Genomic DNA, 22,768 nt, shown 5'->3' with positions numbered 1-22,768 from the left:
ATGGGTCTCGCGTTGATAGATGGCCGTGTATGCAACACTTGGATTTAGGTAGGTGAAAAGTTAGGGGGAATATGAAACAAAAGAACATATTTGTGTATGTATTGACGAAGTCTTCGTTGCATACAGCGATCTCAAACATCACCGATTCGATGTAGACGACTGTGGGATTGCCTAGTTTCTAAAAATAGCGCCGACGCCAGCTGGTAACAAATGGCGGAATTCCGACTGACCACGAGGCAATGTTTACAGTCGACGGGCAAGTCCGGACACGAACAGGGCGGATGACCGTCTGCTGCCTGAAAACCAGACCCCCTCCCCCTCCCCCTTCCTCCCCCAACAATGAAAATTGGGTGTGAATTGCTTCCTCAAACTTATTTTGAATACAATCAGCTCTACCCAGCATGTGCTCGTCCAATTTGTCTGAAAATAAAAACGAGGCGGATATGGTGCCTTCATCAGACGTGGCTCGTCCACCTGTCCTGGAAAAACAGAGCAATATTTGTCACAGTTATATATCACTGCAGCAGGACCTCTAGACCATCAATCGCTCGCCGACCGGCTTATGAGGTGGAGAGGCCATATGTTGTTGCGGCATATCTATATTTGCCCATTGACCTAATCAGTTATTGTATGGGCACAGACTTGAATGTGCTGATCGCAGGTCGAGCACATGGTAGGCTAGGGATAGAAATTGATCGAACTTGGAACACAGCCCAGCGTTTTCTGTAGGTGTCGCGACTTGCTCCTGATCGAACTGCTGGTTTGATATTTTCGCTCTCGCGATGTCTGTGCACGTTGGACTGAGATATTTCTAACAACATACGTAGTTTCCTCAGAAGTACTGCTGGTGGCATACGGAATCACTGTCGAATTTGATGTGGTCAGAAATCGCATCCACAATCGTTTTGACAGCCTGTGGAATGCAAGCAAGTTGTCAGTGATACATATTATTTAAAAGGTTTTTTTTTTTCAAAATTATCGTCCAAAAATTATTTTGGTAAATCCTCATCATTGCAAGATGAAGTTGCAAGGTAAGGGAATTATTTTTTATTCTAACTATTGTGTTTCATTTTATTTAGGAGCAGTAGCATTTTATTGATGCTGTGTATTTCTTTTCATTTTATTTTTTTCTCAAAAACCCTTAATTATGGGTTTAATTCATATTTGTTTGAGTAAGATATTCTTTCCATATATATATTTATATACGTATTCCTTGGCATTTACTTCCTTTGCATTTCCTTATGGGAGAATATTGTTTCCTTTTGTCTTATATGTTTAAAATACCCTTTTTCAAACTGATCAAAGTTGGTAGAAACAGTGTCTTGAGCATGCATTATGCTTACCATGGCTTTAGGTTAAGTGCCATAGTCAGTTTATATGGCAATCATGAAAGAAATTGCTTTTTGCAGTTTTGTTTAAAAAATTCATTTCACAGGGGAAATGCATTGAATATATGTTTTTGCCTTTTTAATGGGTCAGATTGAAATTCAAGAGCTGTTAGGAGCAGAATAGCTCGATTGCATCAACATTTAAAATAAGTCTTATGCCTTGCTTAAATTCCCGCCCTTTCCTTTTGTAGGGTACATGTATTTATTGAAGAATTCGTTCGATTCTCCAATCAGAAAGTCGTATCTGTGTAAATGTAATCTAAAAAAGTATTTGGTTGCATCTTTAGACTGAGGTTGTTAACTTTTTCAAAGTTTAACCGTCATTTCTGAAGCATTTGAACCCAATCACTCCAGGGGAATCACTGTATAATGCAGAGTGCTAAACTTTGCATTTATTGTCCTGCAACACGGCAGTGCTAGTAATTTCCTAAGCACAGTGCTGTTAGATGTTTCTTGTTTGATTGGAGTTGAACGTCACTTTCAAAAATATTTTGAGCAGATCACAGGAGAACAAGATAATAATTATCGTGTGTTTCTCCGATAAATGCAGTGTGACCGAGTACTGCAACTGAGTAGAGGTTTGTTTAATGCCTTGTTGAAACACCCTGAACACAATTTTCTTTAAGACTTAGGTTTAATAATTCTCCTACAGCTTTCTCAGAGAACATTGCAATGATGTTGGTTGCATTTTGAGACACCAGTAGGCTGAGAGTAAATGTTTGGGACCAAAAAAACAAGATTTCTTATTGTTTTCTTTGATATCTGAAAACTAGCTCATAGGTCTGAAGTTTTTCATTCAGTTGTTGAGTGGGTTCATTATACAAGTTACAGAACTGACTTCAGAAAGCAGCATTCATGAAGGAGTGTGACAGTGTTAGGTGGCCAGTTTTATGCCTGACCTGTATTGGTCTGCTATAGTTTATGACCCTGTTCTCTATAGACTTGGTAAGTAACCCTCCTTGTTTTCTCTCTCCCCAGGCTGGTATACCTGTCCTGTTATGTCAGGAGAGCACCCAGAGGATGCAAGTCGATTCCCCAGGTTAAAGACTGACCCCCGCTCATGCGTGTCTCAGGTAATTATCATCATTTCATCACACGTTTGATTTTTTTTTTTTTCACATCAAAGTCAAGTGTGCTTCTTTCAGGTCAGGGTTTACAGTAATATGACTTCTCCCCTATCAAGACGTAGGAGATGATTGGATTTAAACCTGCAGTGAAAGTGATGTATTACATTCATAAAACAGTGTAAAAGTATTGCATGGGAATTGTGAAATATAAACATAACTGTCGCGTGTTACGCATTTATTTAAATAGGCTATATTAGACATTTTTTGCAAAAAGTCATTCTGTGCAAATTCAGTCAAATTTTGGAGGTTATTTTGGAATGCCCCATATAATTACATTTCACAAAATATCAGCCACGATCATCTGCTCAAGTATTGCCATTCAAAATTGGTAATTAAGTTTCTAAAATTTATAAAGCAGGTAGCATTAAAATGTTTTCAAACTTTAGAGCCATTTTAATACTATAAATAGTGCAGGAAAGAATTGGATATTTAGTGAAAGGCAGTAATTTTAGATACTTTCAGTACATACAGAAATATTTGATATGAATTTTGTTTTTCAAAAAAATAGCCTCTTTAATGTTAAATTATTTAAAATTGAGGAGAAATGAATTTTGGAAAGTTAAAAGTTTTTTTTTAGTTTCCATAATTGGTGATTTGGAATCGATCTCTAATACATGTGATGCTAGCACACATTGAAAGTTTGTAATTATTTAAGAGATTGTGTTTTTTTTAGGATCAATTTCAGTATAAATGGAAAAGAAAGAGAATTGAGCACAATGGTTATGGATCGAGGCTGGCTTCTTGTTAGCCTGAAAAGTTTCTGCACCACTTTCTTGTGGGGAGATATTAAAAATCTTTTTGATTATTATCCTGCACAGTAGTTTCTTTAGAATATAGTATATCTTAAATGTTTAATCTGGTGGTACATGTATTATTGTTTCAGTGTTGGTCTTGACTCTCCAGATTTTCACTTAGAAACACCCAGTGTTTCGATACTTTTTTTACATTTCTCATTAACTCTTTATCATTTTATGGCACCTTAAAAGGCTCAGTGCACCGCTCATTGGCAGATGTTTTATGTATTGCTGTAGCTTACAGGGTTGTAATGGAATAATCAATTCTAACAGAGAGTCTCAGCTAGTATTTTGGATACCAAACTGTAAACAGACTCAATGTTGCCCAGACTTGCCGGCACTACAGACCTTATGTAAATTTATAGTTCACTTGGCCAAGTCGAAGACAATGCCGTGCCCACCTTTTATTTCTAAAATATTCATCATTTACTAGTTCAGACAGGATTCAGCATTGATTTTTTTTTTCTCACAATGTCATCTCTGGTGAAACTGCTGGAACAAAGACCTTTCTACATGTAGCTACATCATCAGATCTCCACAGTTTTCCCTCCAGAGATATACATATGCTATATATTACTTTGCTACGAAACAGAAGTCCAGTTATCCATTTTCATTTTGTGTTGTCTTGATTTTTGTTTTTCTTGGTTCGGTAATTAGCTGTTACTTGATACTGTGTACACATGTATATATTTATGGCAATCATAAATGCATGGAGAACACACATAAATGTTTCCATATAAAGCTATGTACGAGATGTGGTTAGAACTGGCTTTATTGTAAAGCTTGTCATAAATATTAAATGCATTGGTGTGTAGAAAGTCCTGGCTGTGCAAGGGTGAAGGGGGACAGGCCTAGCCTGTGTCATAACTTGTCTCAGACATGATCCGTATAAATGATTGTCCATTGAATATCTTCTCTTACTCTCCGCTGAAATCTGGCCAAATCGCTAACACTGGACTCAGACATGTCGAGTACAACGTTTAATCTTTCTTAATTATCTTTAAACATGTACATAGTTGCGTGGATTCAATACACAGAATTTCAGATTAGAATCAAAATAATTTTTGCACTTTTAATAGTGTATGGAAAATATTCGTGAATAATAAATATTAATGAATAGTATTGTGTTAAATAATAAATTTTAATATTTACAGTAAGTTACAAAAAAAATGTAGGTGAAAAGAATTTCTGTTCATTGCCAGCTAGGACATATTTACAAACATTATTTCCAACAAACTCCCTTATTCAAGCTTATAGGATTGGGCATAGTAAACATGCTTCACACTAATGCATTTGTGAAGAGATGTCCTGTCCGTTCATTTTAGCATAATTACATTCAAGTTAACTCACTTAAAGTCAAGAAATATAAGACAGACGTAAAACAAGTTAATCTTGTAACATTTAGGCAAAACCTCCTAACGAGTCCATCTCAAAATGCAGATTTTACACTTCAAAATTAATGTACTTCTTGATTTACAACGTCTGACGAATTTCTCTCCTGCTCCAATTAGCTACATGTTCTGGTGAAAAATGACATGGCTATGTTTATAGCTTGACCTCTTTGATTGACAGCTTTATTGAAGTGAAGTCAAATCTCCATGTGTAACAAATTATTTATAGGTTAAATCTAAGGACTAATATACCCTGTTATTTACAGTTAATCATTTAATATATTTACCTATGATTTTAGTATGTCATTTAACTGTGTTCTTTATGTGACATGCCAAATAATGCAGGTTACATTATCTGACATGTCAAATAATGCAGGTTACATTATCTGACATGTCAAATAATGCAGATTACATTATCTGACATGTCAAAAAATGCAGGTTGCATACTTACTTCAATCGGTGATTATTTTCAGAAATGTGAAGATAATGTTGTAACGACAACAACTGACACCGTGCCAAATGCTGCTGTACCACAACTGAGCCAGTCTACTGTTGTACAAGAATACACAGTCAATGTGCCTTTGGTAAGTGGAAACATTTCATCATGCAAGCTTTTGTTACAACATAAATTAATAAGTTTAGAGTAGCATATCCATCTGCTGAAAAGCTACCTGACCAAAGAAAATTAGTTTAAGGATTAAATCTGCTCTTAGGCAGAGACTCTTCAGTAAATTGCCTCCAGACTAAGTTTAACATGCAATACCCTTAGAATCCATTCTTCAGAAGAAAAAGAAAATAAAATATAAAAAAGAAAAAAACTTATCCTATCCACTCAAAATTAAAAAACTGATCTTGTTACATCGAACAAACAACTTGTTTAGTGTGGCCTGACATGTATACACATGTTGTTACTGTGGTAAATGTAGGGACTGGAACACTACCTCTCTCATTTGGGCTTGACTATTATTTCTAATAATACTACTTTGTTGAGATTTTTTTTCTTTGAGATTTTTTTTTAATTTAGATTTAAATCTAAATTTAAATTCCACAGTTCTATGACAAATACACCAATCAAATAAATAAAGAAATATAACCACAGTCCCACATTGAAAGTAACAGACTTGTTCAGAATAACTCCATCTTGTTTAACAGTTCACATGCACACTTATTTGGACAGAGCTGAACTAAAATTTCATGTCATTGAGTGTTGAGTTGTAAGTTTGAACCGCATATTAGGTTTGGATATTTCTGAGCATGCAGTACAGACACTGGCATTCCTCTGAAATAGACTTTTTATTACTTATTGTAATGATTTTTTTTCTCTCACTGGCCCTCTTTCATAGTCTTTTGGACTTTGAAAATTTCAAACACAAGAATGTTTTTCAATAATAATACATGTACAAAGGTACACTGCTCACAAAGAACTGGGCTTTTTGCCATATTGATAACTCAAATGTAGTTTATTTCTAGTCCTGTAAAATATAGTAATATCTGACAGTAGGTCATTATCTAGATAGTGTGTAGGCCCTCTGTCTGTTACATTGTAAATATTGTAGTCAGGGTTTTCGTGGAGAGGGTTTGTACACAAACATCGGAGCTGGCAGATTTCCCAAGGGCAGCTAACTCTGGTACACGTCAGTACTTGCCTGTATCATGTCTTGACAGCGTCACTTGAAGGCGTCAGTCCTACCCACGTAGTTGAACCCAACATGCGCGAGTGTAATTTTATGGATCTGAATTTTCGTGTTCAAACAATGAAAGTATTTTAATTGGCTAGATTTATTTGTACCATGCTAAAGTGTGTTTGTTTTCCATATAGCTTAGCCTTTAATGGGAGTTTGGCAACAAAATTGGCTGGTTTCCATTTTGATTTTGACATCGAGAGTAAAGTATGTTTCACTCAAAATTTCATGTCATTTTGATGCTTAATATCATGTTTAAATTTATTTATTTTTGCATGCCAAATATGTTACTCTAAATTAAGGTACACAAACATTACGGAAACATTTGTTTGTAAAATTATCATGTTCTGCAGGATACAGCTACATGTGAACAAAAAAAAAAAGACAACAAAATTAATGCAGTTCTTTTGAAGTTGTGTGTAGTGAGGATTTAAATAACATGTAAATTTGAAACCTTTGCTGCAAGAAAGGCTTGAGTATGAAAAGGGTTAAGTAAGTAAATACTGTGTATGTGCCAGCAGCTATCTTGTACATAACCTCTTCAAAATATCTCAGTATTCATATTTATGGGACCGTCCTAATGACACACATATCACAGGTTGTGCTGAACCAGGTGATACATCACAGAAAACTTGTGTGGGCCTGTGAGCTTTTGTTGAAGGCATGTGAAGTGTTTCTAAGATAAAGGATTTCAGGTGATGAATGTTTTGTTTAAACTCAATAAACTTTTGCACCTTTTATCACCATTACTACATCTATGTTATTGAAAGGTTAATTTCAGTGGCTCTGTAGACTTTTGTGTTTGAGACTTCACAGTGGACACATCATGTTCATTTTACAGATATACACATACATGTATAAAATTATGTCATGTTCTTTATCTACAGTATAACATTCATATTTTTTCTTTTCAAGGTCAAGCAATTTCATTAAAGTACATTCTTTTCTTTATGTCCTCTAGGTTCGGCCAAAACCTGAGTTCCTGAGAATTTTGCAGATTGTAGGCGCTAAGGGCGAGGTCTTCACCAAAAAAGAGGTAGGTTATTATATAACTGAGTCACATGTGAAAAAAAAAAAGGCATAGTGTATAGTTAGAATATTACAGATGTCAACGGGACAGCCATTGTTTGCTTTACCAGTGCATTCGTGATATATTCATGGTGTTATTAATTGAGATAAGCAGTTAAGCCCAGCTTGGTGTTGTCCCTGGGTTTTTATCAGCTGGAAGTGACATTGACATGATGTTATTATCACACCTCAGGTAGACTCAGATAGAGTCAGTGATAAGTGATAAACCAGCTGGCCTGACTCCCAGTATAGTGGAGCAGGTAGTGCTTCACTAGTCAGTTGCATCATGGCTGAAAATACCCCCCACCCCAACCTTCATTATTGTGCTATCCTGTTATGGTCAGAGCAACAAAGGAAGTATGCCCTAGCTCTCTCATTGACACTAATTAATGAATGGTCCTTCCATTCATGTGCATTTAACAACCGGTTGAGACTCAAGCTGTGATTTCTTCAAACTCTGCCCTTCAAACTAAAAAAGTGGATTAATTCTCCCACCTGGCTTAAACATACATGAAGATAACAGCTCTGTAATAAAATATATGCTTAGGTAGTTAATTGTCAACTTTATCTGCTTAACAAACCATGTATTGCAGAGTAGGTAGGGTGTTCCTGTGTTTTATTCACATTGATATGGGACTGTATAAATACACGGTCGTTTCTGAAGTCAAACATCATATTTATTCAGATGTGTTTGTAGAGGTTAACTTAAAGCTTATGTTATCAACTGAAAACAAATGAATTGGCTTTCTACCTACTACTTGAATTTTACACATCAATTTTAGTCAATTGTATGACAATTGTACTGGTGTTGTGTGGGCGGTTGAGTGTTAACTATTGTGAGATGTTTCACTCTTTAATTCAAGTCACACTAGTTCAGTATGATCTGATACTGCATTTAATCAGATTATGCCTTCAATGAAAACATGATACATACCATCACCCTGTCCAGAATTAAAGTAGTTTGCGCCTTTCTCGCTAACCCAAGGTGTAAAGGCATCTTATTTTCTCTCTTCTCCACCCCACTCTCCCCCCCCCCCTTCCCGGCCTTCCCTTCCGCATTTTACAACCCACACAGAGTGTTAGTTGGTGGGAGGGGGCACTGGACAGTTCTATGTTCATCCGTAGGGGTCCCAAGAATACCTTTCTCCGCCTTACCTGTAGTAATCCCGTAGGAGAGTGTCTCTACATAAATAAAGATAAGCATCCTAGTGGACACTCTGTGAGGTCAGCATTGTGAAATTCAACACCTCTTCAGAGAACTAATCACAGGTATTAACCGGTGGGTGAGAACTTCCTCCGGCTCCAGCAGACAGGGTTTAAGAACATAAACATTTAAATATGTACATGCCATTGTACTAATTTGATGCAGGCACAGGTTCCCACTGTCTCATGAGAAGTTTGGCAGCTACACATACACTTTGTTTATATTATCTGTCACTAAAGCAGATTAATGCATGCTGAGATCAAGTAGATGGGGGCAATGTTGATACACATTGTAGTAATGTGTGAGGAATGGTGTTTGAAAAAAAAAAAGAGCAACAATAAAATGCATATTTAATGATCACATATATGTAGATAAGATATAAGACTCAGAAATAGTATAAAAGTGTAGATTATTGATAGAAAAATTTTGAGAAAAAAGAATATGATGCATCATGTTTTATGCTCATATGATATGTTCATGTAGGCCATGTAGTGGATAATGAAGGATGTTAAAGCCAAATTTGGAGATTGCTGCTTGAATCTTGTAAGCTTATTATAGCAAAATGTTGTTCATTATATTTGCAAGGAAGAAATTTTCATTTGTTATTCTCACACTGTTCACACATGAACAAGTAAGTCTCAATATGCATTACTGTTTATGTGTTTAACTTAACTTTTGCCTCCTTTTGTTCTCCTCTTTCCTTTTCTGCAAAATGTTAAAGGTTAATGTAAATTCTTGCAATTCGTGCAACAGTCAAGATATTGTTCAAATATGAGTAACCTTGTGGTCAAGTGGTGTAGACATAACCTCAGCCATGTTGAGGTGACTTTTATCCAAATCGAACAGCACTTTTCATAAGCCATAGGAGTCTAATTAGCCTGAAATGTTTGTCTCGCTAACTATTTGAGGTTGGACTGAGCCCGAGGCTTTTGACAAGCCCCCACCCCCTTCCCCACCACTATAACCACCAACATGCCTTTCTTATACAAGTTTGGTCATGCAACGGGACAGTTTGGAAATGACCCAAGAAAATGGAAATTGACCCGAATATGAAAACTGCGAGCAGTGTTTGGACATTGTCCCGATTGTTTCTGTCCCCCCTGGGTCATGGAGAAGCCAATCAGGGGTGTCTTGTTTAGACCTGTATTACCTGGACAGCTATACTTCACCTTTGGCTGAACCTTCACTTTGCCTCTCCAACATAAACCCTCATTCTCACCTGACGTCTAACCTCAGATATATATTTAGATACACCACGAACAAAAGCTGATTGTCACCAGCATGTATTGATGAACTACATGTTTGAAAGTTAAAAGCATTTCTGGCGCAGGATAATTTGGGGTGAATAGAAAAAAGTATTAGAAAAGTAGGTTTTGTATGGATTATTAAATGTAGGCACATGTTCATTAATGTCAAAAAATCAATACAGCAACATGCACATGCATGCATCGACAGGCAGAGCAGAATATGCGCTAGTGGACAAATCAGTCTAGTAGGGTTCTTCCTTTTTTTTTCTTTTTTGGGGTTTGGTTGGGTTTTTTTTTTTTTAACAGAACTCATTTTATTAATATAGAAGATGCCATTTTATTTATCTAGAAAATTCATAATTATGCACATTTTGACATAGTTGTTTTAATCAATAAATATGTACTGCCCCTCTTATCATGTCAGTATGTTTAAGTTCTCAAAACATGGTATGTGTCATGAATCAAAATGTACTGAGGGCCTAATGGATGCCCCTGCCTTATGACCACTTGAGTACAGCAGGGCATTGTTAGGACTGTTATACTTCATGAAGAGAGCATGTCCAGTCAGTGGCCTTGACAATACAGGCAGGTGATGGTAGAGGGAACTTTAGCCGTCAGCTGAATATACGTCTTGACAATAGATTAGCAGCCTCAGAGCGTTTACCATTATTTGACGCTGTTCATTTAAAGGACACAACAATTAGACTGTGGTATATAATTATGTTCAAGATGAAGTGACCTGGTAGTAATATGCCTTGTCAGTTTATGAATGTATGACTTAAAGTGAATGTTCATGAGTTTGTAAAAGATCATGAAGTGCATGTGACAGTATGAGTTGTCTAAACTAGTTATTGTTTTGTGCACACACATAAAGTTCGAAAAAAGCAAAGATAACTGTATTTTGCCCTAAAGCCTCTCCCCCCCCCCCCCCCCCCCGCCAAGTGTATTTTTATTAGCAAGTAACATTTTTCATTGGAATATCATCCTAATTGCACCTTTAAGGTAAACCTAAAACATCTTCCTAAGATCAGTCTCAGCATCAAGAAAAATGAGTAACTTGATGGACAAAATTTCAGTCAAATAGAGTACTTTAGCCTTACCTAGTTTTTAATTGCTGTGTAAATTTAATATATTAAAATGTATTTTTTTTTTGTAGTGTATTTTTTTTTATGTAGTTTTTAATGTAGTGTGTATTAATTATTTTTCATTTTGTTTTCAGATCTGTTTTTACCTAAAAGAGTACATTGGTTCACGCCTCCTGTATGATCCAAACGACCCCCGCATTGTGCACTGCCAGAACGATCCATTAGGCCAGGTGTTTGAACTCGACAGCTTTACCATCAATGATGTTTTGTAAGTACCAGTCAAATATTGAGTCGTGTACATTAGCTCTTTGTCAGGTAGTTTTTCAACTCTCTGTGATTTTGAGGTAAGATGATGATTTAGAGGAACAGTGACTGGATGGATGGTGATGCTCGTTCTTTCATGAAGCCATTTTCTGTTTGCTTGAATTAAAGTTTCTTGTTATTGAGTTAAAATTTCGCATCATTTGGGAATTTATAGTTTATAGGTCTTTGGCATTAAGAGCTTGACTAGTATTCACAGGCTCATATGCAAATAATGATTGTTCAAGTGTACATTTTGTGTTATAAAACTTACAGACATTTTATTTAGTGTAAAAGCGATAACTGTACACCCACATTTGTGAGCTGGAGATATCTCACAGCTGCTAAAACAGTTTAAAATTAAAACACATGTGAAGCAATTCATACTGTGAACAGTCCATAATAAAATAGGCCACCCTAAAAAGTTTGTCTTCAGTTGACAGATAATATACTAACCGAAATTAAGAAATTTACGGTACTCAGGAACTGCAAACATCATTGATCAAAGGGTCCATTTGGAAATGCTTAGTGCTCTGCACAATGAAACTACTCTATAGGCTGTATGACTAGTGTGAATAGTGTACAGTATCAAGGAGATTCTTCAATAGCTTTCCGTTTTTTCTTTTTTGCAAGTAAAGCCTCTGGTACATAGCCACAAAATATTCATTCCTATACTTACCTTTAATATTGTACACTCTATTCATGATGTACAGATATGTAGTTGTATGGTATGAGAACTATGTAGCCTCTGCTTGTACTGAAATGGACCGGTGCAATTTAATCTCGTGGCAGAGACCCATAAAGAACAGAACATTCAGTCGTATTTTAGGAGTATATGGCTATTTTTATTTTCACATTTTCTCTGTAATGCCAATGCATACTGATCCATGTTCAGTGAGATCAGATCAGTGCAATATTACATACCTCCACATTGTCTTATAAATTTGTTAAACATTACTTTCTAATATCAAAAGTGCTTTTTACCAAATCAGCATGACATAGTTATGGACATGTTTTGTGTGAAAAATATTACATTTCTGCTTCTATGTGCCTAGGAGAATGAGATATGTATCGTATTTTAAAGGTCATTTGCTGTGAAGAGCAGACATAATTATATTTCACTAGATGGCATGAGGTCACATCGTATTTATATCTACATCAAGTTTTCCCATGTTGTCGTTGTTGTGGTTTGCAATGGTACTGATACTTCAAAATTTAATATCAGATGTTCATGCTTGAATACTAGAATTTGTATTTGTTTGTTTGTTTGTAGCGGGTTGTTAGCTAAACACTGCACGGCCATGCCAGACTCGTGTATCAAGCGTAGACGCCATGTCCTTTCCCCAGCCACACAGCATCAGAACCGTCAGCTGCTCTTCAGAGCTCAGCAAGGAACTGCGGTAAGCATGGGAGACACATCTATTCAAGATAGAGCCTTGTTTAGTGCTACTCCCCCTTCAGTGGTTACAACACTGTGATTTGAATTATTTCAAGAAGATTTGTTTTTACACAAGGAGACTTTTTTAGTGGGGTGGTTCTGTTTTACCCTAATTCCTCAGCCTCTTTGCATATGAATTTAATATTAATATTTTTGCATATTTAATTTGATTTTGGAGACAAAACTACATTGGTTGGGTTGGCCAATATCAGGGCTTCACAAATAGGATAATGTTATCAGTGTACACAGAACAATGGCTTCAGAATGTGCTTGAATAAACACCTTGCAAACATGCAAAACTTTGAAGAATTACAGTAATTTTACTTTAATGATTAAAATGTTCTCAATTAAATCCATTTTAAGCGAACATTGAGGTTTATGTATGAAGTTATGGTCAGTTATTTTTCTTCTTCAGTGAACATACATGTAATGTATACATTACATAAAAATGTTACGTTATTGTTGTGATATCCATTGAAGTGAAGCTGTATTTTAATAACTGATAACATTCCTGTTGTAGTTCAAAGTTTTGAGAACAGCCTCTTGAAGTATGATAATTAAGACACAAAGTTTTTTCAGATCCATCCTGTGTTTTCTGATATACTTTAGTATTTTAGAGCAAAGATACATCAACAACAGAGTTTTCATTCGTATTACATTTGACTTTATTTTACCTCACAGTCTGAGAGTTACCTCTCTGGTCCAGCCACGGGCGTGGCACTCAGTATCTCTGTACGATCTCAATCTCCTATCAGCAGTACAACAACAACAACAGAGGCAGTGCCAAGTTCTGCTGCACCAAACTCCAGTGCTGCGTCATCAACACCCAATGTGTCTCGCACATCTGCAACTGGTGCAGAACGCACGTCCAGGAAGCGGTCTCGTGGTAAGATTCATATTTATTTAGTTCAGATGTATTTTGCTTACGTTTTAGTGTCATTTAAGGCCTGGTCATGGGATTCCCCATGGCTCTACCCAGTTTCCCCCCAACATAATGTTGACTGCCATTAGATAAGTGAAATATTCTTGAGTACGACATAAAACTCCAGTTAAATAAATAAATAAATAATATAAATAGTTCAGGTTATTTGTATGAAATGAAATCCTAATTAATCCAAATTATCTTCTTGTGTTTTGTTGACTTGTTTCGAGTTTGAATAATTATCATTGGCCAGGTGTCAAAAATCTGACAATTAAGGCAAACTGATAACTGATGGCAGGGTTTCTGTAATTGAAGACAGCGTTGTCTGTAAGCAGACAAAGTTGATATATTTGCTGGTTTTCTGTTTGTTTTTTGTGTGTATATTGGATATAACTTATTTATTTTGTCTTATTGAAGGATATTACATTCCATGTTTTTACTGTTTCTCCATTCCTCCATTTTACTGCTTTAATCATGTACATTGTATATGCAAAACAGTTATTGTGGGCTATTCATGGGAGAGGTGGGGGTAGAAGATACATACAGGTAGATTGTGTCAGATATACATCATACATTGATGGATTTTTTTAGCTGTCATGAACCTAGTATGAGTAGGTTTACATTTCTGAACCAGGGCATGTCAAGAAGTATACGTGTTCACATAGCTCTGACTCAGTACCAACTCTGAGGGAAAAGCCCATATATCTGGCTGAGTGCCAATTCAGTATTGATAAGTGTCAAATGCTTGGAAATCTGGAATGTGATATATGTGAAAATCGGCCGGTGAAATCCCATCAATTAATCAATAAGCAGACTCTACCTTTCAGGAAGAGTGTAAATGTACAGAACCTTGGGATGTTTCAAATTTTCAAATACGGGGAAAAAAATGCAAGTTACTGGCCATGTGCCAACAATATTGATGTGTTGTATTGGAAATCAGAACCATGTCGAGACAAGTCTGAGAAACTTGAAAATGATTTATCGGAGGCAGGGGGTAAGTTCGAGGTAATCAAGATGGTAATTATCTCTGGCAGTGTCTTTGATGGTGAGCGGAACTCGGCCTGCATTTTTATGTGTCATGGGTCATTACCAGAGCCTGCTAGGAATATAATGCAGGGTTTTATAGGGATAATATGAAAGTTCCCTGTGTGTTGCTCTCACCTTGCTCTTGGATACTGTTGGCAACTTTGCCCAACAAGTTCCAACTTGTTCCCTTTCCCAGACCTGATCTCAACCGAAACTGTGTTCTCGAATGATTCAACATCCTGAACAGATTTGTTGTCATGGACGGTTGTCGTGGTAACAGAAAAACAGCCTCTAAACATGTCTCTCTTTTTGTTTTGTTTTTTTCTGGATCACGAATCTGCTGTTGTCATCCTTGGGTGTAATCCACTCCCCTCTCTATCCCCTACCCTGCCCAAGACATGATAACTATGAGGCAGACACGCTGTGTCAATGTTTTACCACAATCCACTTTTTTTCTTTTTTTTCTTTTTTTTTTTGCTTTTGATGCACAAGATGTCTACGAAAAGATAGAATCAAAAATAACCGCTATTATACCCTGTGCAAACATTCAGCCAGCATGGATCAGGGTGGCTGGGATATTATGCTAGGAGTTATACATTTATTAGCTGAATGTTCAAGTCATGCCCAATCTTGAATGCTTCAACATGTCCCTCTTTGTGCATCAATGTATGGGCATTAAATGTTGATCATTTGATTTAGGCTAGCTAGGATATTAATATTTAAGAGACCAATCTATGTCTTTAGGTAAATTAATTTTGTTAGTGAGAACAGATAAGATTTTGAGAAAATTTAGACAACTTAGAGAAAAAACAACTCTATATACAGGTATGTATCGAAGCGGTGGAAGTTTAATTAATGTATTGTTGTTGTTGTTTTTTTAAATTATTTTGTGGTAGATAAACAGGCTTGGAAACGTGGAGGCAATCTTTCTGTTTCGGTACAGATTTCATAGTACATTATATTATAATGCTTTCCTAATTCCCAGTTTCCTAATGCTTCGCATATTATGTGGAAAATATTTGTGACGGGAGTAAAATTCAACAAACAACCTTGAATAAGGATTAGATACTGTAGCCCAAGTAAAGTTTGAAACATTTCTGAATTGATGATTCTTAATAGATCCTTGGATCACCCTTCTCGCCCTGCTGTGGCCTTCTTCCTCCATTATTTATGGTCAGCTTGGAGTCTGTGAGAGGCTCTAAGGTCATTGGCATGTGTAACAGGAAAAATGTCTCAGAGAGATTTTTGTAAACGCTAATTCAGTACCCTTTAGACAGACTGTTGGCAGCATTGAGATTGCTTCCAACTCCTTTAATGTCAAAGGTGGCTTAGCTGAATGGTGTGATTTGTCTCATCAGTGCTGCTAATGAGGCCTGTGCGCAGAGATGGCGTGCAATCACGAGTGCCATGGATCCAGGCAGTGAGCGCACCGCGGAGTGCTGGGCAGATCACAGCATTCCCTCTATCATCACTGCCCATTGATTAACCCCAGCCCACCCTTAAATGTTGCATGACTATCAATGGGAGACGCCTATTGAATCCATCCCTGATCCAAGTCAGGGCAAAGGAAAACTTGTTGGTACTTGTCTGGTATTAATTGGTAGCAAACAAAATGGAGTTTTGCTGTCGTCTGTGATTACAATCTGGCCTACTAGAGCTTCGCTACTTTTTTTTTTTACCTTCCCTTTGGACACAATCAATACTTTACAATAGTAACACCCAACACCTGGCATTTTCTGTTTTATGATATTATTATCTCAACCTTTAGGATTTTAATAATGCATAACAAATAATATTTTTAATATCCTTCAGATATTTTTTGAGGAAAAGTGGAGGTCCTAGGTTGCAGAGTGTTTTTGAGGAAGATTTTCAAGCAGAAGGTGTGCATATGTGATCATTTGTTTTATGATTCACATCACCTTTGGCTGTTGATATAAATGTTCTGTTCACAAGAAGTATACATTGAGTACATTTGTTTCCTTCCATTTTAAATACAGCATGCTTCTTAGCACCAAAAGTGGCCCTGTTTGGTCCAGGAAAGTCAATTCAGCTCGCATTCTTGTCATAATGCTGTTGAGTGTGTTATTTTGGGCTGTTATGGAAGTGGTGCCTATTTAGATTAAACAGTTGCGATTAGGATGTGTGTGTGTGCGTCGGAAAAATTGTATTGATTTAGTTGAGTAACGTTATGTTATATACGTGGTGATGTGTGATGTACCTGATAAAAAGTTGTCAATTAGTGGCCAAGACACATAACACTTTGCTGCATCAATGTGGCTGGCTGTTTGTTTGGGCGTGCAGCATTTGTGAAAGTCAATATTGCGTGAATTAAGCCAAGCGATAACATTAATATTGTGAAATAAGATGGTGGTAAATGTGACATCCTGAACACGAACCATGTTGACTTGGCCATTTACTTCAGTACTCGTCAGTTTGAGATCCGCTTGGAATGAACATGGTGGCATAGCCGCTTTCAGATTTTAGTTACCAAGGCAACCCGTTAGACTCTTCAGTCCATTGCTTATATGGAGCATAATAAGAATCATTAGTTTGTGCACACAGACTCTCCTGGTTTCTTTGACAACATGCATTTAACTGATCAGTTGCAGCATTAATGAGTGAGGAAAGCATAAAGCAGAAGCAAACAAAGGAGATTTACTTGACGGATTAGTGGTTTTTGTACCAGGCCCTTGAGTATTGAAAAATTGCCGAAATGAAATATTTCTATGACGCGAGAGGACACTTGACCTAAGCTGGAAGTTTTTTTTTTTTTTTTGCCATGATTTATCTCTTTACAATAGGACTCTGATTAAAGGTAGTGATTGTGTGGAGAGCACTATCATGTTTCTGCTTGCCCGTCTCTTGTTTTCTGCCTCAGTTTGCGCTGTTACCAGGGGATCAGCGGCTGTGTTAACCCCAGGCAGTTCACTACCATTTGAATTATGCAAACACAAAGGGTTTCACCTGATCCCGCAGACTGTAAGGTGTGCTGACTTGCCTGTACAAGTTTCCACACCCCTAGTGTAATGATAGCACAACTCATTAAACTAGCCTGCTTTTGATTAGTCCATAACTGTCGATACTGACTCATGCCTCAATTCATGCAACATTCACAACTTTGACCAGGAGATTGGTTTTAATAAATGTTGAAATGAATTCACAAGATTTGTAGATTTGTATTTTAACCCAATGCATATCTTGCACACGTTGGCTGTCATAAATGTTAAAATCAATTCTCCATGAGGAAGATTAGTATTTGAACCATATGGGTGTTTACACTGTATTCATTCAATCAAGATGCTTACATGGTAAGGGCTTCAAGAAAACGTTCTGTACCTCTAATTTATTGGCATGCGGTGTAGTGAAAATATTACACGACATTACACAACAAGTAATGAAATCCAAGAAATACTGTTTGAAAATGAAAGATTAGTATCATATCATTTGGGAAACAGCATAAAGTATGACCTTAATTACAGGAAACTTAATTGCTGCCATCTTCATGTAACAGGTAACAGTGGTACAATGACCCAGGAGCATATTCCCAGAGCAGTAGCTGTGAGATCAAGTCCAGCTCATGCTAGCTTCCTCTGCGGTTGTATGTGGGAAGGTCTGTCAGCACTTTACAGATGATCATGGGTTCCCCCCACCCTACCCCACCCCACACCCTACCCCCCCCACCCTACCCCCCCACACCCACACCCTACCCCACCCTACCCCACCCCCCACCGGACCAATTTATGACGCAGGTATTCCCAATGGCTGTTATCAACCACTATAAATGTGTAAATGTAAAGATGGCCATGCTTTATTTAGCCTTAACCCTCTTGCATTACAGGGAAATCTTCGAGCGAGTCAGAAGGGAGACAATCCAAACGGAGGGCATCCTTGACCATCCAGAATGACACAGAGTCGTCCGGCTACCCATGGTACTTCACTGTCAAAATGGAGACTTCAGATGACAGTGAAGTTCTGAGTGTACAGGTTGGTTGCGTTTATGTGTATTGTATATTATATTTGCAAAAACCTTTCTGTAACCAGTGCAATAGATTTCTTGCTATGCAGGATTTATACTAAAGATGCATTTTGTGTTTGAAATAAACCTACTTTTTCTTTACTTTTTTATGATATTAATAAAGATTGAGATAAGTCAATTATTAAGGTAGCAGTATTTTATACACTTAGCTCTTGTGATGTTTTCTGTTGATATATATATATATATATATATATATATATCAGTCAGCTCTTGTGATGTTTTTTGTTGATTGATATATATATATATACATGTATATATCGATTTTTCGATTGGTGTTTTTTCCCCACTTTTGCAAAACTTTTCTTTAATAAATTTACTCTTGAATCTTTATGTTCATGAATGACATTATAATACAGGCACTGGCATTCATGAGACAGGTCAACTTACTGACGTTATGTTTCTCTTCTTTTTGCCATACAGGGTAAGGAGACAGTTCGTGTGAAGGACTCCTCGGATGATCTCTGGTTTGTGGAGGAAGATCAGATCTCTGTCCACATAGATACAGACGATACTTTCTCTGTAGAGTATGAGGTTGAGTCTGACAGGGAGAGTGATTTCATTACTGAGCTCAGCGAGGGCAGCTCAGATGGGTCTGAGGTCAGTATTGATAACCCCAAAATTTATTTTTCATATTTTCCACCATATCCCGTTCAGCATCTTTTTTAGATTACTGCCATCTCCCAATAAATAAATATTAATATTGACTGTTTACATAAATTCTATTAATATTTTTTTGTCGCAGAAATTCGTAATTTGAGATTCATTCCTGGTTCTTATATATTCTCATCTTAACAAAATATTAAAATACAGTATGATGACGTGTTTGTGTAAAGCTGTAATCATTCATTTAGAATTTGGGCACATTTAAGAGGGATGAATTGACAAATCTGTTCTTTTTCCCATTTCCAGGATGTGCTGGTTGTATGTGAGGACAGTGACGTTGAATTCTGGGCTGATTCTAGTGCGTCCAGCTCATCAGATTCTGATGAGGAGTTGAGCGAAGCCGACAAGTGGAGGTGTGGAGAGTGTGACAATGTCAACACCCCTGTTCAGAGATTCTGCGACCGATGCTGGAAGTTACGGCCAGGATGGCTTCCAGAGTTTCGGAACCAGAGTTATTTTAAGCGATCTCTCTCCGCCCCAAGTGGCCTGTCCTCTTCGGATAGTGAACGGGCGCGAAAGCGACGACGTGTGCGCCAGAAGACCTCACGAGGCGTCAGGCCATCACCAGGAGCATCTAGAGATGTTTCACGTCCGTCCAATTCTCTTCACTCACCTATATCATCATCATCATCCTCTTCTTCATCCCATAATCCAGCCTCGGTGAGATTATCCCCTCCGCAGTCATCTTCCCCTGCTCGTCCGTCCACTGCAGCCTCCCCAAAACTAGGGAATGCCTGGACGCCCACAAAACTGTCACGTTATGACTCTGGGATAGGAATGGGGCCAGCCACATCTAGTCAGGGCAGTCAGAAGTCCATGAGTTCCAGGAGCCCCTTACAGAGCCCCACGAAGAAAACAACCCCCAATTGCAAGAGCAAACATGCCAAAGAAGACGGCATGGAAGTCAGAACGACTTTGTCTAACTACCAGTCATCCCTTAGTGAACAGTTCAAGGACTTATGTATGATTTGTCTTTCAAAGCCAAAAAATTCTTGCATAATACATGGGAAAACTTCGCACCAGGTTTGCTGTTATGGCTGCGCCAAAACACTGAAGAAGCGTGGACGCTCCTGCCCCGTGTGTCGTCGTCCCATCTCTCACGTGACGAAGAACTATCTCATGTAATTTTGCACACTCCTGTTTGTATTTTAACAGAAGAGCCCCACTTGTGATATTTTATTGAAGATACTTTTGAAGTTGTCTCATCATGTTTATAGCAGTACTTGAAGCTTTGAACTACAGCAAAACAAAATGGATGTGCTAATATGGATGCTCTGAGTTTATATAGTGCCAGGTGTTTTAAATACCATGACAGGAAGAACTATGTTAATTAGAATGTTTAAAACTGTTTGTTGAGAAATGATTCATTAGTTGTGCTACATTCTTTTATTTTTTTTTAAATGATAAAAACAATGTTTATTGTATGAATTGTTCAGTTTTTGATTTAATCATGGATTGTTAAAAATGTTTCCCAGTCACTTGCATTTTGTGGAAGGGATTTCTGATACGCTTTAGGTTAACAACTGCCCAAAGGGCTTTTTCTCGAGGTTGTGTATGTATGATGTTTAGCAGTATTAACTCTTGTTTTGTTAGAGGCAGCATTTAGCTTATCATTATGTGAAGAGATGTTCCATGTATTTATGTGAGCTGGCATTTGAAAATAATATTCTGATGTGTAAAGCTTTCTACATTACAAAAGGAGAGCATGCTTGTTCACGTATACATAACCATCAGAAATGTTACTAAAAAACACTAATGCCGAATAAAGAATTGACAAAGCCTAATTCGGTCTGACTGTCATGGTTTCCGGTGAAGCGTCACAAACATCAGTGCTATGGCCTGCAGTGTAAAGCATTCCCCTGTCTGCAGGCCTGGAACAGGGGAGATAACTAGGGACTCGCAACTGGACAATCGCGTGTCCAGTTGTCGTTCTTATTTATTTATTTATTTTCTTTTCTTCAAAGAAAAATTTTCCTCCCTATTACCTCAGTAGTTATCATAATCATCACCATTGTGATGGTGTTGATAATTATGAAACTAATCATTCATGGGAAGTTCTGCCAGCAACCCGCGAATCCACCCGGTTTCATGCACAATATAATGTCTGCCGTGGTGTGAGTGAATTATTCTTGAGTTCGAGGTAAAAGTCTTCTTGTTTTTTGTTTTCTTTTTTGTATACTGTAGTGGTAAGCTTTGGTGCTCTGCAAAAATGATAACCACGCCCTGGTCCCTTTGCATTGTTTTAATGTGATTGTATGCTAAATTTGATGACAACAGGGCATTTTTAGTAATTCTAGACCTGTGACGTCTAATAAATCACAATTAACATCATGGCCATTTTTTGTACCTAATTTTGCTTAAGCCATGGTGATATTGGGAGTGTAAATTTCTGCTATTTATGCATTTACATGAACACATAGAAAAAAACCCTGACTGAGGTAAACTGACCAGAGGCCGTATTTCACGGGTTACGTGTGACCATTCGCCAGCGTTTTACTCTTTATGCAGCACGTCTTTAATTATGTTATATATGTAGCCTCTGATGGGTTGTATTTCCACCATCTTTATGTATGTACTGCAGTGGTAAACCTTTGTCCTCACTGATGAACTTTACACTATTTGACTCTAATAGTAAACCCTGTCGTTGTCTTACAGTGTTCCTCAGCTGTTTAGCACTCGCTGAAAGAAGTTTGCAGCTATCAGTTGTATAATAAAACCCAAAGCTGCGTGCCACCCGGGAGGAACATGGAGCTGTGGTCCTGTCAATCACGTCCGTCACAGAAACCGCGCATTTCTTCCAAAACATTAGCGAAATCCTGCCACTTCCTGCTGAAACTCCTCGTCGCCATTTTCAACTTCGTTCTGAAGTTTCCCAAAAAAGTGCGTATATATCCTGTAAATAGATATCGCCCATTTGGAGTGTTTGTATGCCAGATCGTCGCGGGAGAGCACTGGCGAGTCGTTTTCTTCTTTGTGGATAATATCCCCAAACGACCAGTACAATATCCTATTCATCGTGATCAGCGACTCGTCTATCCACTCCAGGATCAAGACAGCCGCGAATTCTCTCCCTATCCAAGAGCAAAGTGATGCTACTGACCCTTCATCTTGCAGCAGCGATCAGTTATGACCGAAGCTAACCACGACGGGGTTGTTGGTAAAAGAAAACCTTGCCGATGGCGGCTAGTAACTCTCTGGGTCGGACAGGTATTCTATCACTTTCTTGTCCCCAGGCAAGCCTTTGAGGGTGTGAGTGCAATTGTTATGCAAGTGATGCCTCAGTAGAGCGATATTCGCTCAGTTACTCAGAAGGCAGTGGCAGTTGTCGATGGGATCGTAAATCACCGGGATGGCTTTAAGGCAATAGATGGGTGAGACGTCTTCATGAAAATGTGAC

The 22,768-nt window shown here is 37.7% G+C and overlaps 1 protein-coding gene across 2 annotated transcripts; it reads left to right on the top strand.

The window, feature by feature from the left end:
- Positions 1-21,147, top strand: LOC135478173 (E3 ubiquitin-protein ligase Mdm2-like). 2 transcript variants are annotated; one of them, XM_064758446.1, is made up of 10 exons: positions 1-48; positions 2,367-2,461; positions 5,174-5,284; positions 7,344-7,418; positions 11,121-11,254; positions 12,560-12,686; positions 13,406-13,610; positions 18,511-18,656; positions 19,129-19,305; positions 19,618-21,147. In XM_064758446.1, the coding sequence occupies exons 1-10, from the start codon at positions 30-32 to the stop codon at positions 20,494-20,496; spliced, it is 1,968 nt and encodes a 655-aa protein (XP_064614516.1). In that variant the 5' UTR covers positions 1-29; the 3' UTR covers positions 20,497-21,147. The 2 variants fall into 2 exon arrangements, with proteins under 2 accessions (XP_064614516.1, XP_064614524.1); XM_064758454.1 differs by lacking the exon at positions 1-48 and adding an exon at positions 872-1,031.
- The last annotated feature ends 1,621 nt before the right edge of the window (positions 21,148-22,768 follow it).

This window comes from Liolophura sinensis, chromosome 1, assembly GCF_032854445.1.
Source record: "Liolophura sinensis isolate JHLJ2023 chromosome 1, CUHK_Ljap_v2, whole genome shotgun sequence".
NCBI lineage: Eukaryota > Metazoa > Mollusca > Polyplacophora > Chitonida > Chitonidae > Liolophura > Liolophura sinensis.
The sequence above is the reverse complement of the archived record's forward strand: the minus strand, read 5'-3'. Positions and strand labels throughout refer to the sequence as shown.

Excerpts from the sequence above, each read along its gene's own strand:
- LOC135478173 (XM_064758446.1), top strand. Across the intron at positions 11,255-12,559 it reads TTTACCATCAATGATGTTTT|CGGGTTGTTAGCTAAACACT; the intron begins GTAAGTACCAGT and ends GTTTGTTTGTAG. Across the intron at positions 18,657-19,128 it reads GTGAAGTTCTGAGTGTACAG|GGTAAGGAGACAGTTCGTGT; the intron begins GTTGGTTGCGTT and ends TTTGCCATACAG.